This window comes from Bufo gargarizans, chromosome 1 (assembly GCF_014858855.1).
Source record: "Bufo gargarizans isolate SCDJY-AF-19 chromosome 1, ASM1485885v1, whole genome shotgun sequence".
Taxonomy (NCBI): domain Eukaryota; kingdom Metazoa; phylum Chordata; class Amphibia; order Anura; family Bufonidae; genus Bufo; species Bufo gargarizans.
Window position 1 is genome coordinate 717,459,426 of NC_058080.1, and position 12,098 is coordinate 717,471,523.

A 12,098-nucleotide genomic window follows, 5' to 3' on the forward strand; every position below is an offset into this window, starting at 1 on the left:
CAGTCAGCAGACAGGACCGCATTGTTTCCAGTCCTGGAGGTGTGAACACATCCCCATTCTTTTCCATTCATTTTTATGAAACTTTCTGCTCTTCTGGGCGTGTGGGAGGTGTGACCAATCAGAGCGCAGCACGGGCGCCCTCTACAAACAGGCAGCGATCTGATGATGGGTCACGTGACCCGCGCTGGAATATTAACGGCCGCCGGCTCGATACATTGTATCACTCGTGTTCTAGAGGGATCGCTGCTGATCATCTCAAAGGGGAGGGGGGACCGCTGCTGATTATCACAGGGAGCAATCTGCAAAGCTAATAAAGGCATCCCAATACAGATCATTACATCCAACCCCCCCCTCCTTGCCCTGGTTCTGGCAGGCAGCAGCTATGCCCCTCTTCTATAGGTTCATGTGGATGTGCCTGGCGCTGGCAGTGCCCCTTGGGGAAGCCTCCGTGCTGGCAGAGGAAGGGCTCTTGAAAGGTGAGTGAGTGGCTCCTTCACTTTGGGATGTTGGATCACCTGTAGAGCCGGGTAGTTAGACTGACCCCCTATGGAGAGAATGAATGGGGATTACATGGTACACGTGGCTGCTGCCTTCCCTCTGTCCTGATGATGGATCTCACTTCTGCTTGATGTGAGCAGACACTGGAGTCAGGTTCATGGGGGAAAGGATTCCTGGAGCTGGTTACTGTGGTTGTGTAGGATTGTGTATAGCCTTTAGAGCTGGGGGATGTGTGACTGCTAGGAATTACTCCATGTGTAGTGGGTGATTTATAGGAATTACTCCATATGTAGTGGGTGATTTATAGGAATTACTCCATATGTAGTGGGTGATTTATAGGAATTACTCCATATGTAGTGGGTGATTTATAGGAATTGCTCCATATGTAGTGGGTGATTTATAGGAATTGCTCCATATGTAGTGTGTGTGTGTACTTGTGATTTGTATGACTTATTCTATGTGCTTTATATTAGTGTCTGATTTGGGTAAATTATCCCATAGTGTATATGTGGGATGTGTATGAATTATCCTATACGCATTATCTAAGTGTTTGTGTGATTTCTATGACTTATCCCATATATTACTGTGTATATGGAATGGATATCTCATGACATGCATTGAGATTTATCTGCTTGTGATTTTTTTTTTTTACAGTGTCATAGTAGTTATAGATGTGTGATTGGTATGAATTATTCTATATGCATTATTTTATTATATGTAGATCATCTCATGGCATGCATTATTAAAAGTTATTATTCTAATTTTTGTTATAGTAGATGTGATTGGTATGGATTATTCTGTATGCATTAGATTATATATTTTGTGTGTGTGTGTATGTCTGTGTGTGTATGTATATATGTGTATATATATATATATATATATATATTCATGCATTATTACAAGTTCTTCATAGGCTTCTGTATCATTGAGCAGATCTGTCACTTGCTTTAAATTGCCCCTCCCCAGCACAACGCTGCGGGCGCACAGCGCTGCTGCTAATGGTATTACTCCTACTCAGAAGGGAGTTGGGGAAACAATGGGACTCGGAGATGATTAAACCACACGGTGGTGGCCCAGACATCTGAGACCAATCTGGCCTAGAATAAAGCTCCAGAGAATTGACGCTTCCACAGTGTCTTTTTGGATGCACATGGTGCTTTGCATAATAAGACATCTGTGCGACACGTTGCAACAAAGGAGCGATTTTCACTATGCACCTGTAAGTCACGATTTGGTTGCCAAGTTCAATTATTAAATAGTAGGTGGTGGCAAAAGGTTGACATGAAATGTATCCAGTGGAATGCTTTTTCAAATGCAAATTTGTGGTTATCAGGTGATCCGTAAAAGTGGGTCATTCCCTTCTCTCACGGGTTGGTTTCTGTAATGAAGGGTTGTCATGTTTCTGTCTGGGTGTGTTAGACATGTCCTAGGCTTTTACATGCCCCCAGCTAAAATGATTGGTTACGTATACAGGAGTGCAGGTACAGTAACTATATTTTACCTCTAGGGGCAGCAGTGGAGGTACTTCTGTTGCTTATGGACACGATCTTCAAATTTAGGATGAATTATTTTTATAGGTTACAATGACACAATAGAAGAGAGCAATATTTAACCCGAAAACCTGCTAACTAGATGACTACCAGCATGCATAGGGCAAAGGATGCCTGTGCCTTCCAGTAGATGGGGAACCAGTGGTCTTTAACTATGTGGAACCTAAAGTTCCACCAGGTCTTACTCCAGTGCAAGGTTTTTGAAACCCCAGCGGTTTAACATCTTTGTTCATTGCTTGCAGATGACACAATCGCAAATCTACTGAAAGACGCCGATGAAGACTTGGCACCTAAGAAACCTCAGATTCAGTTCAATGCCCACTTCTCTGCCAATCCTGATGAGGGTTGTTACCTGGACCCAGAAAATGACGATTGCCTGCAAGACTGTCACTACAACACATCAGCAAAGACTTTCATTGTCATCCATGGGTGGACGGTATGTTCTCTAGATACCTACTGTATGCTTTAATGCCACCTATAAGATGTATCTGTGGTGTGGTGGAACCTGGAGGGTACAAGGTCATTGGTTGATTTACTATAATAGTGGGTTAGAATATGTTCTTTTTGAACGCTAAGACCACACGAAAAGTGGGCCAATGGGTAATCCATATTACGTGGTAAAAACTTGGGTACTATGATGGTGAAATTTGTGGATACAGTTGACTTGTAGAGCTTGCCAAGTGTGTCACCATTCTATTGCTAAATCTCTGTTCTTTGTCTTCAGATGTCTGGACTGTTCGAGAGTTGGTTGCATAAACTGGTGGGGGCCCTTCAGCAAAGGGAGCATCACGCCAACATCATAGTTGTTGACTGGATGTCTCTCGCTCATCAACTCTACCCTGATGCCGTCAATAACACAAAGTTGGTCGGAAAGGAGACTGCTGTTCTAATAGACTGGTTGCAGGTGAGAAGCCTTTACTGTCTGCATGTGGTAGGATCCAAAATATTAGCATCTTCTCCGATGATCTATGGTTATGATCAAGGTTGTCTATTCTTGGTTGTTGCGACCATAAGATGCCATTGGCATGTACACTGTATTTTTAGCTTTTCCATATTTTATTTTACTACTATAGCACTCTATGGTAAACGTAGAGCAACCTTTGACTCTGACTCTACTAACATACTGTATAAGTCAACTCAACCACATCTGGTATCCAGGCAGAGGATAACTTGAGGCACCTGGGCTCGAAGGCAGAATTTTTAACGCAGCCTCCCACCCATTGTGTGTCATTTATTATAATGGTACTGTCTTTAATGGTAGAGGGGCCTTTGGGGGCCAGGGCTTGGGTGCGACTGTTACTTCTGCATCTGAAGTGGCAGTGTCTCCGAGCTGAATAAGTCTTCTCCTGATCATCTACCAACAGAATTTAATGGTCAGATCTGATAACCCATGCCTGATTATTGTCTTACAGGAGAAAGGAAATATGTCCCTCAAAAACGTCCATCTTATTGGTTACAGTCTTGGTGCACACGTTGCAGGTTTTGCAGGAAATCATGTCAAAGGAACCCTTGGACGCATTACAGGTATGTAAGGTTATATACCCCAAACCCTCAGGGTTCAGCTCTTACCTGAGTGATATGGATTGTTCTTTCATGCCCAGCAAATCTTAATGTTGATCGGAAGAGATTAGACCTTAATACAGGGATTATGGCTGCTAAATATCTTGGGAAAGTAAATATCACCAGACCCTAGGCGTTTTGTTGACCCAAAATACATGGATTTTGGCGATTTTACCATTACTTGCCTTGAATCTATTAATGGCTTTGCATACATGTATACCATAATAGATGGGTTTTCATGCAGTTTTGGAGATCGGCCTTTGAATAGTTTTTTGTTTTTAAGGTCTTTCGACAGGGCTTGTGTAAGTCTTAGGAATGAGAACCATCAGGGACTTGTGTTGGTTTACAGCAATTATCATCTATTAGGAGTGTCAACATCTTCTCCAAAACTTGTGTTTCAGGCTTGGATCCAGCAGGACCAATGTTTGAAGATGCAGAAGCTCACAAACGGCTCTCACCTGATGATGCTGAATTTGTAGATGTTCTTCATACATATACCCGAGAGGCGCTAGGAGTTAGCATTGGCATCAAGATGCCCATTGGCCATATTGACATATATCCCAATGGAGGCGATTATCAGCCAGGCTGTGGCTTATCAGATGTTCTTGGTGCCCTAGCCTATGGAAGTAAGTATAGCACTTATAGTAGTTGTAACAATGTTTTCAGAATTTCTGTATTGAATTCAAGGGGGCTGCACCCTGTGGATAAACCGCCTCCTATGTACAAGAATATTACTACGATAATACTGCCTCTATGTACAAGAATATAACTGCTATAATACTGCCTCTATGTACAAGAATATAACTGCTATAATACTGCCTCTATGTACAAGAATATAACTGCTATAATACTGCCTCTATGTACAAGAATATAACTGCTATAATACTGCTCCTATGTACAAGAATATAACTACTATAATACTGCCTCTATGTACAAGAATATAACTGCTATAATACTGCCTCTATGTACAAGAATATAACTGCTATAATACTGCTCCTATGTACAAGAATATAACTACTATAATACTGCCTCTATGTACAAGAATATAACTACTATAATACTGACTCTTATGTACAAGAATATAACTACTATAATAATGTTCTTCTTTTTGTGAGGACATTGTAACATTGTGATATTTCTTCTCCTCTTAGATATCGGGGATGCTGTAAAGTGTGAACATGAGCGTTCTGTGCACCTTTTTGTGGATTCTCTCATAAATAAAGACAAGGAGAGCTTTGCCTTCCAATGCATTGACTCCAATCGCTTCAAGAAAGGAATCTGCCTGAGCTGTCGCAAGAACCGATGTAATGCCATTGGTTATAATGCCAAGAAAAGCACCAGTAAAAGAAACAGCAAAATGTACCTGAAGACCCGGGCACAGATGCCATACAAAGGTAAGACTGAGGGAACATAATGTAATAGGTGGTACGACCAAGGATCCCCAGTGTATGTAGTGATGTCTGTAATTCTGCATCTTGTGACACCAGACGAGGCTGGTTACCTCTAGAATTGGGGGGTTTGTGAACTTGCTATACGCTACCCATAAAGTGCCATTTGTAGTCTGGGTACAGGGAAGCGCATGCTCGTTCTTGTACCAGTGTAGGCAGGTTGGTGTCTCCCATGCCGATGGATCACCTTTCAACATGGCCTTTTTTTGTTAGGGGATATAGCCATTAGGTGGACAGCAAGGCGTCTGAGTTGTATTATGATCAAGAGGGTGATTATAATGGCATGGGACTGCAGATTTATTTGCTACAAATATTCTGGTTTCAAGATTATTTCCTAACTGCCCTTCATATTTTTTTTTTTTAGCCAATTGAATGTTGTCTTTCTAGTAATGTCACCCGTCTGATGTGCTGATGACGTCTACTATAATATTTCCTCTTGCAGTTTTCCACTACCAGCTCAAAATGCATATCTTCAACTACATGTTTGAGCAGGAGACTACTGAACCCACTTTCTCTGTCGTCCTGGTTGGAACTTTGAACGACTCCATCCCTCTGCCCTTAAATGCGTAAGTATTGACCAGACATGCAGGATCAATTGTGTTGTCCTACCCAAGCTCAATCCTGTCCGACCCAAGCTTAAACTTTCCACTTTGTTTTTTTAGGCCAGAACAGATCGGATACAATTTCACCAACACTTTCCTGGTGTACAGTGAAGATGATATCGGTGATCTCCTTACTGTCAAACTGAAATGGGAAGGGACCAAACAATCATGGTTCAATTTCTGGTCCTCCAATTACTGGTTTGGGTCCAAGGGCAATGAAAAAGAACTACACATCCGTCGCATCCGCGTGAAGTCTGGAGAAACCCAGCAGAAGTGAGTATCTTGGTTCTTTGTTGGTTTGGGATGGGTAGAGCTGATCTTGAGGAAACAACCCATTTTATTGATATTCATGGCGCCCATAAGCATTGGACTTGAATCAGCCAAACCTGTTGGTTTCGGTGAGACCGGCCAACCATCACTTTGAGTCAACTATGACCTCCTATACATTAACAGTTTACCTAGTAACAGAAGGGATTCATATTTCCCATTGGATCTCGCTCAAACTATTGTTGAGGGGGTCCTGGAGGACCTATACTGTCCATAGACATTAGACACCTACTGGCTATGAGTTCCCTACAGTATCTTACACAGTAGTTCCCTTGATGGTCATGGGTTGAGAACAGAGGGACCCCTCACATTCTGCTTCACCCTGGATTGAGTTGATTAAATTTTGACATCGGTCCATGTTGCCTGTCTTGTACTCCATGGTAAATGTTGTATTTATAATAATTTATTTTAAATTCACTTTGTAGATTTACATTCTGTCTGAAAGAGTTACATAAAAGTGGTATAGCTCCCGGTGGTGAACTGGTGTTTGAAAAATGTAGAGATGGTTGGGAAGTAAAGAGCCACAAACGGTAAGACTTCAACAATACAAAAGAGTATGTTTCACACCCAATCTCCTGATCAACAGTGTGGCCACTTTGGGGCATCTTTGCAGCCTTCTTACAGGGTCACTGAGTTGTCAGAAAAATGTCCATATGTGAGAGCTATCAAAAGTTTTGATTGGTGGGAGTCTGAGTGCTGAGACCCCATGGATGAAAATTTTTGATGGGTCTCGGACATATCTGAAAACTCTGTGACCCTTTAAAGGGTCCAAAGCTCCCATGGTTGGCCCAGTCTTTCAACCTGAAGCTGTTCATTGACTCTTATTTATGTTTATTTCACTAGGGTGAACTTATAATGTCACGGATCCATCCGGTGGGTTCTGCAGTCACTGACCCTGACGTTGCATCCAAGTGGGGCTCTACATGGAGACATCTGTCTACAAAGCACTGAAAACGATGCTGCTTGTTTTTTATTTATAAAATGAAAAAATGTCGTAGATCCATTAACGGGTTGGCCGTTGGACAGCCTGTGACGATGCAGTCATTGACCTAACAGGGCCCATTTGTTCCACTCTGGTCCTTTCATGGAAACTTTGAAGAAGTTTACATTCCCCTCACCCCTTATATGAACTGTTACAAAGAAGGAAGTTTTTCATGAAAGGATAATTTGGATTAATGAGATTATTATAATCTGCTGCTCATACAAACCTTCAATACTAACAGCCCCCCCCCCCGACCTTAATTCCTTATACTATTTCCCCCCCTCCCCCAGTTTTTTGTACATGTCTAGAGATTTATATATTTTTATACAGTGTGAGCTGTGGCAAGGACTGTGTGACCGTGTAGTCCCTCTTATTTATGATGGTTCAGTTATTAACATTGTGCATGAAGATCCAGTTGTCAGTATTTTATTCAAAGAGCTGAGCTATGGTAGTCCAGCCACATGGCGATCCATCCAGTGGGTTTCTTTTTGCTTTTGCTCCACTCTTCCCTAGTCATATGTGTTAAAGGGATTATCCAGGTTTAGAAAAACATGGCTGCTCCCTTCTAGAAACGGCATCACACCTGTCCATAGGTTGCATTGTGGCTTGGCTTCACCATTGGTTTTGAGGTGCAATACCACACAGTCTGTGGACAGGTCTGACGTTTGAGCTCTGTATTTCTAACCTTGTGCAACCCCCTCCATGGCAATCACTGGAATGTTTCAAGGTGGACTCTAAAAGGCCATTTCTTCCCCTATGCACTTCCATCATCCTCCATGTTGCATCTACTCCCTTCAACCTTGGTGACATCACTGTGTCTAACTATGAACCATGTACGGCAGAGGCCAGATGAATTGGTGCATTGGTTTTGGTTCTTATTCCATTCAGAATATGAACTGAGCCTTTAATGTTTCTCAATTTTGATTTTGTCATCTTTTACTGTGCCAGAGGAGTTGGTGCAACATTGTGGACCTGTCCCAAAGCTGGTGATGAGCCAAGTCTAATGAGTCTCTAAGCTCCACAGGTCTGGGTAGTCTGTGGTCTTGGAGAGTAAGTACCTTGGTCAGATACATGAGTTGTAAATACCTGTGTAGATATATTGTACATAGATTTGCTGCATTGAAATGAATTTTAGTAGGTCACAAGCAGCCATTCCACCTAAGTTAATGTATAGTTGTCATCTACTATGTCTGTCGTGGAAATGTAATTTATGAGATATCAGTGTATATAATGAATTTTTGCAGGATTTGCTATGATGTTGTGTATGCTGTTTTCTTTTTTATTTATTCTGAATTTATATGTGTAGAAACACATCTTTTTTTTATGAAATTATTTAAAAATCATAAATACAACATTTAAAATTTCTCGTATATGACTCTGATTTCTGTATATGGTGCAGCATAAGCAACAGAAACAAGATGTATGTTACAATTATGGCATCACCAGGTGACATCACAAAAGTCTTCAGTGAAGCTTTGTGATGTCATCATTTCGCTTGTCCTCTGGAGAAGTCACAGTGCTCTGCTTTTATCTCTGATATATGTTGAGTCTATTCCTCATCAGGTAGTAAGAAGCTGTCCCAAAACCCTACCCAAAATGGCCCATGTACTTGGAACTTAGGATCCAGAAGGCTGTCTCCAGCCTGTCTAGTTATAGGTCTTCATAAAGCATGTATGCACAACAATGTAAAATCTATACACAAGTAAAATAGAGAATGGGGAACAAAGGTATGCAGTCATGATTCACAATGGAGGACCTTGATCAGCAATCCAAGATGGCTGGAGACATCTGCATATAGCAGGAGGCTTGGTGGACAGGTGCTCACACTCCTTTGATTCTAGAAGGCCTCTTTCACACTAGTAAATCATGGCTGTTTGCATTCTGAGTTCTCTACGGACAGAACATGTACCCATTGATATTAATGTGCTTAGGTTTTACATGGGTCAGTAGAAGAACCATTGAGACATACACTACTTTGGTCCCTGATGTTGGCCAAACAAGTCCATTGAAGACATAGATGGTGTCAGTGTTCTGTGACTGTCAGTGACTTTTCACAGGCCATTGGTAGGTGATGCACTGGATACTAGATTTCAGCCAAAACTGGACCAAATGATCTTTTATGGATGGCCAAAGTGACCATCCTGTCATGGATGTCATCACTGACATGCCTGTGAGGCCTAGCTCTCGTATGCACACCTCTTTTTCCTGCTGTATCAGGAGAACAGGGATCTTCCTTGATAAGTGCAGGTCCCCACCAATCAAACACAGAACCGCAATCATAAACTTGAGATTTCCAACATATAGTGAAAGTTATCTAGAAATAAAAGCCAATGTTGGTCAATCTCATGTTCTCCATGTCGATCCTTTTATTTTATACAGTTGAAGATAGTGTTGTTGGCCTATAAATGGCTAAACATACTCCATTCCAGGTCCGATGCTTCCTGGCTCACCCACCGGTCTCTACCTACTGGTTGAGACTGGTCAACCCTGAGGCCATTGATTAGCAAATTACCTGCGTCAAGAGGGATCAGGAAGCAGAAAACCATATACAGTGTCATTATTTTTTTAATGAAAATACATGTCAAACTTTGCTATATATATAAATATATATCAGTAAAGTCATGGTCATACACCAAATCCATTGAGACCCCTCAAAAATCGTGTAACATGTAATAAGTACGCATCCCATGATGGGCACCAGGAGAGAGTGAATGGGATAGAAAAAAAAGGGGGGGCGGCAGGATCCCATATATATATATATATATATATATATATATATATATATATATATATATATATATAATTTTTTTTTCTCGCTGTATCATTGGGGGACACAGGACCGTGGGTATAGCTTGCTGCTGCCACTAGGAGGCGACACTAGGCTGAAAAGTGATAACTCCTCCCCTGCAGGCTATACCCCCTCCAGCCTGGAGAGAGCATATCAGTTTTTAGCTTAGTGTCGTAGGAGGCAGACCTCCCTGCTTAGCAGGGTGGCCTTTTTTTTTGATTTTCTTAATTTTGTTATTTTTTACAGATTCATGGATGGGGCACAGGCACGCTTGCGTCCCTGTCTCCCTGGGAGGCTGGCCGGTGTTGCTTGTTCCACCGCCTTGCCTCCCCCAAGAAGACAAAGTGGACCAGGGCAGCCTCGCTCCCCTGCTTCCCGCCAGCAAGAGGGACACCTGCTCTCCAGCCCTTCTCTGCCCGGACCCCTGATGCCTGGTGCCAGCGGTCGTGGGGTGTCCCTGCTGGTACAAGACTATGGGTGAAGAACACAGATGAAGGCAGGTGAGTATACTGTCCCTCTCTGTCCCCCTCACACCATGGCCCCCTCTTATGGAGGCTGCGAGTCCTCCCAACAGTTGCTGCATATTCCCTCAGTAATCGGGGAATGAAGGGGTTAATCCCGAACCGGCGGCGGCATTATTTTCCTCCCACCCCCCTCCGATCTGACATATCGGGCAGGGGACATTTAGAAACTAGCCCCTGCACTCTCAATGCCCCTTCCTCAGACCGTCCGGGTGGGCTCCCCGGTCGGCCAGGCACCGCGCCTCTAGCAGGTATGATCTTGGACGCCTGTTAGTGCCGATCGGGGTACCTCCGTTTCCCAACGGCGGAGCACAGAAAAATCTAGGCCCCGGCTTCATTCGGGCCTTACGATTCTTCCCGGCCGCGCTGTTTTGTTTTTTCCGACCCGCGGGTAGGTTCCATGGCCTCATTCATTGCACCGCCAGGTACCGCTGTGTTCGGCTGGCGGTGGGTCCCATGTGAAACTTTAGTTCCCGGCTTTGCGGCCTTCTAGGCCGCTACATCACCTCTGGTACGGAGGGCGGGTCCATATTCTGGCGCGAATTTTCCCCGGGAGCCAGCTGGCTCCGCTCTGGCTTTGGTCATTAACCCTTCCTAATCCGGTAACCAGATTACCCCTACCCTAGGTCTCTGTCTGCAGGCACGATGTGCCTTAATATGGCAGGATACAGCCTTTCTTCCTCCTTGTCCATTTAAGGTTAGGTCCTCACCTATATATATTTGTTCTTTTTAAATATATATATATATATATATATATATATATAAAATAAAAATAAAATTATTTTTAATAAAAAAAAAAAAAAAAAAAAGTGGGGTCATACAGGTTCTGCCCTTCTCAACCGAGCTCTATGCCCAGGGCCTGTTCCCAATCCCGGACAGTGGAGAATTTTTCAGTTCCTAACCCACCCTCCGGGGCCGTTGCTAATGCTCCAACTGTGCAAATCCAGTGGAGTTCATCTGACCTTACGGGCAGCTTGGTTGATAGTGCTTCACTCGGACAAGGCCAGTGGAGTACATATGAAAGGTCCCCAATCGCCCTTCGGGCCGTTTGGTTGATAATGATCCACTTGCGAAAATTCAGTGGAGTATATCTGACGGTTCCCAATCCGCCCTCTGAGGCCATTTGGTTGATATGGCTCCAACTGTGCAATTCCAGTGGAGTACATCTGACGGATTCCCATTCCGCCCTCTGGGCCGTTTGGTTGATACTGCTCCAACTGCGTAAATCCAGTGGGATACTACTGGAGGATCCCAATCCGCCCTCTGAGGCCGGTTGGTTGATTATGTTCCAACTGCGCGAATCCAGTGGACTACATCTGAGGGACTCCCATTCCGCCCTCTGGACTGTTGGGTTGTTAATGCTCCAACTGCGTAAATCCAGTGGAGTACATCCGAAGAGTCCCCAATCCGCTCTCTGGGCCGTTTGGTTGATAATGCTCCAACTGCAAAGCCCAGTGGGTTACATTTGGAGGATCCCAATCCGCCCTCTGAGGCCGGTTGGTTAATAATACTACAACTGTGCAAATCCAGTTGAGGACAACTGACACTTCCCATCCACCCTCCGGGGGCGTCTGTTTGAGTTTTTTCCTCCGGCGCAACTCAGCGGAGGACCGCTGGAAGTTCCCAATCCACCCTCCTGGGTCGTTTGGTTAATAGAGCACCGTCTGCGCAATCGGTGAGCAGACCTTTAGTTCCATTCCACCTCCGGGGTAGTTGATTCTTATATCAACACCGCCACAGCCTGCAACAGCCATAGGCTAGAGGCTGAGGGGTGGAACTGCGCACGAGCGGGCCGAAGCAGGACAGTTATTCGGACTCTGAC

The 12,098-nt window shown here is 43.7% G+C and overlaps 1 protein-coding gene across 1 annotated transcript; it reads left to right on the forward strand.

Annotated features, from left to right (window-relative positions):
- Window positions 1-216: 216 nt before the first annotated feature.
- LIPG (lipase G, endothelial type) lies at window positions 217-9,126 on the forward strand. Its single transcript, XM_044276326.1, has 10 exons — window positions 217-476; window positions 2,291-2,484; window positions 2,773-2,952; window positions 3,461-3,572; window positions 4,010-4,234; window positions 4,760-5,002; window positions 5,499-5,622; window positions 5,719-5,931; window positions 6,411-6,515; window positions 6,829-9,126. Exons 1-10 carry the CDS (start codon window positions 383-385, stop codon window positions 6,839-6,841), a joined length of 1,503 nt encoding a protein of 500 aa, XP_044132261.1. The 5' UTR covers window positions 217-382; the 3' UTR covers window positions 6,842-9,126.
- The last annotated feature ends 2,972 nt before the right edge of the window (window positions 9,127-12,098 follow it).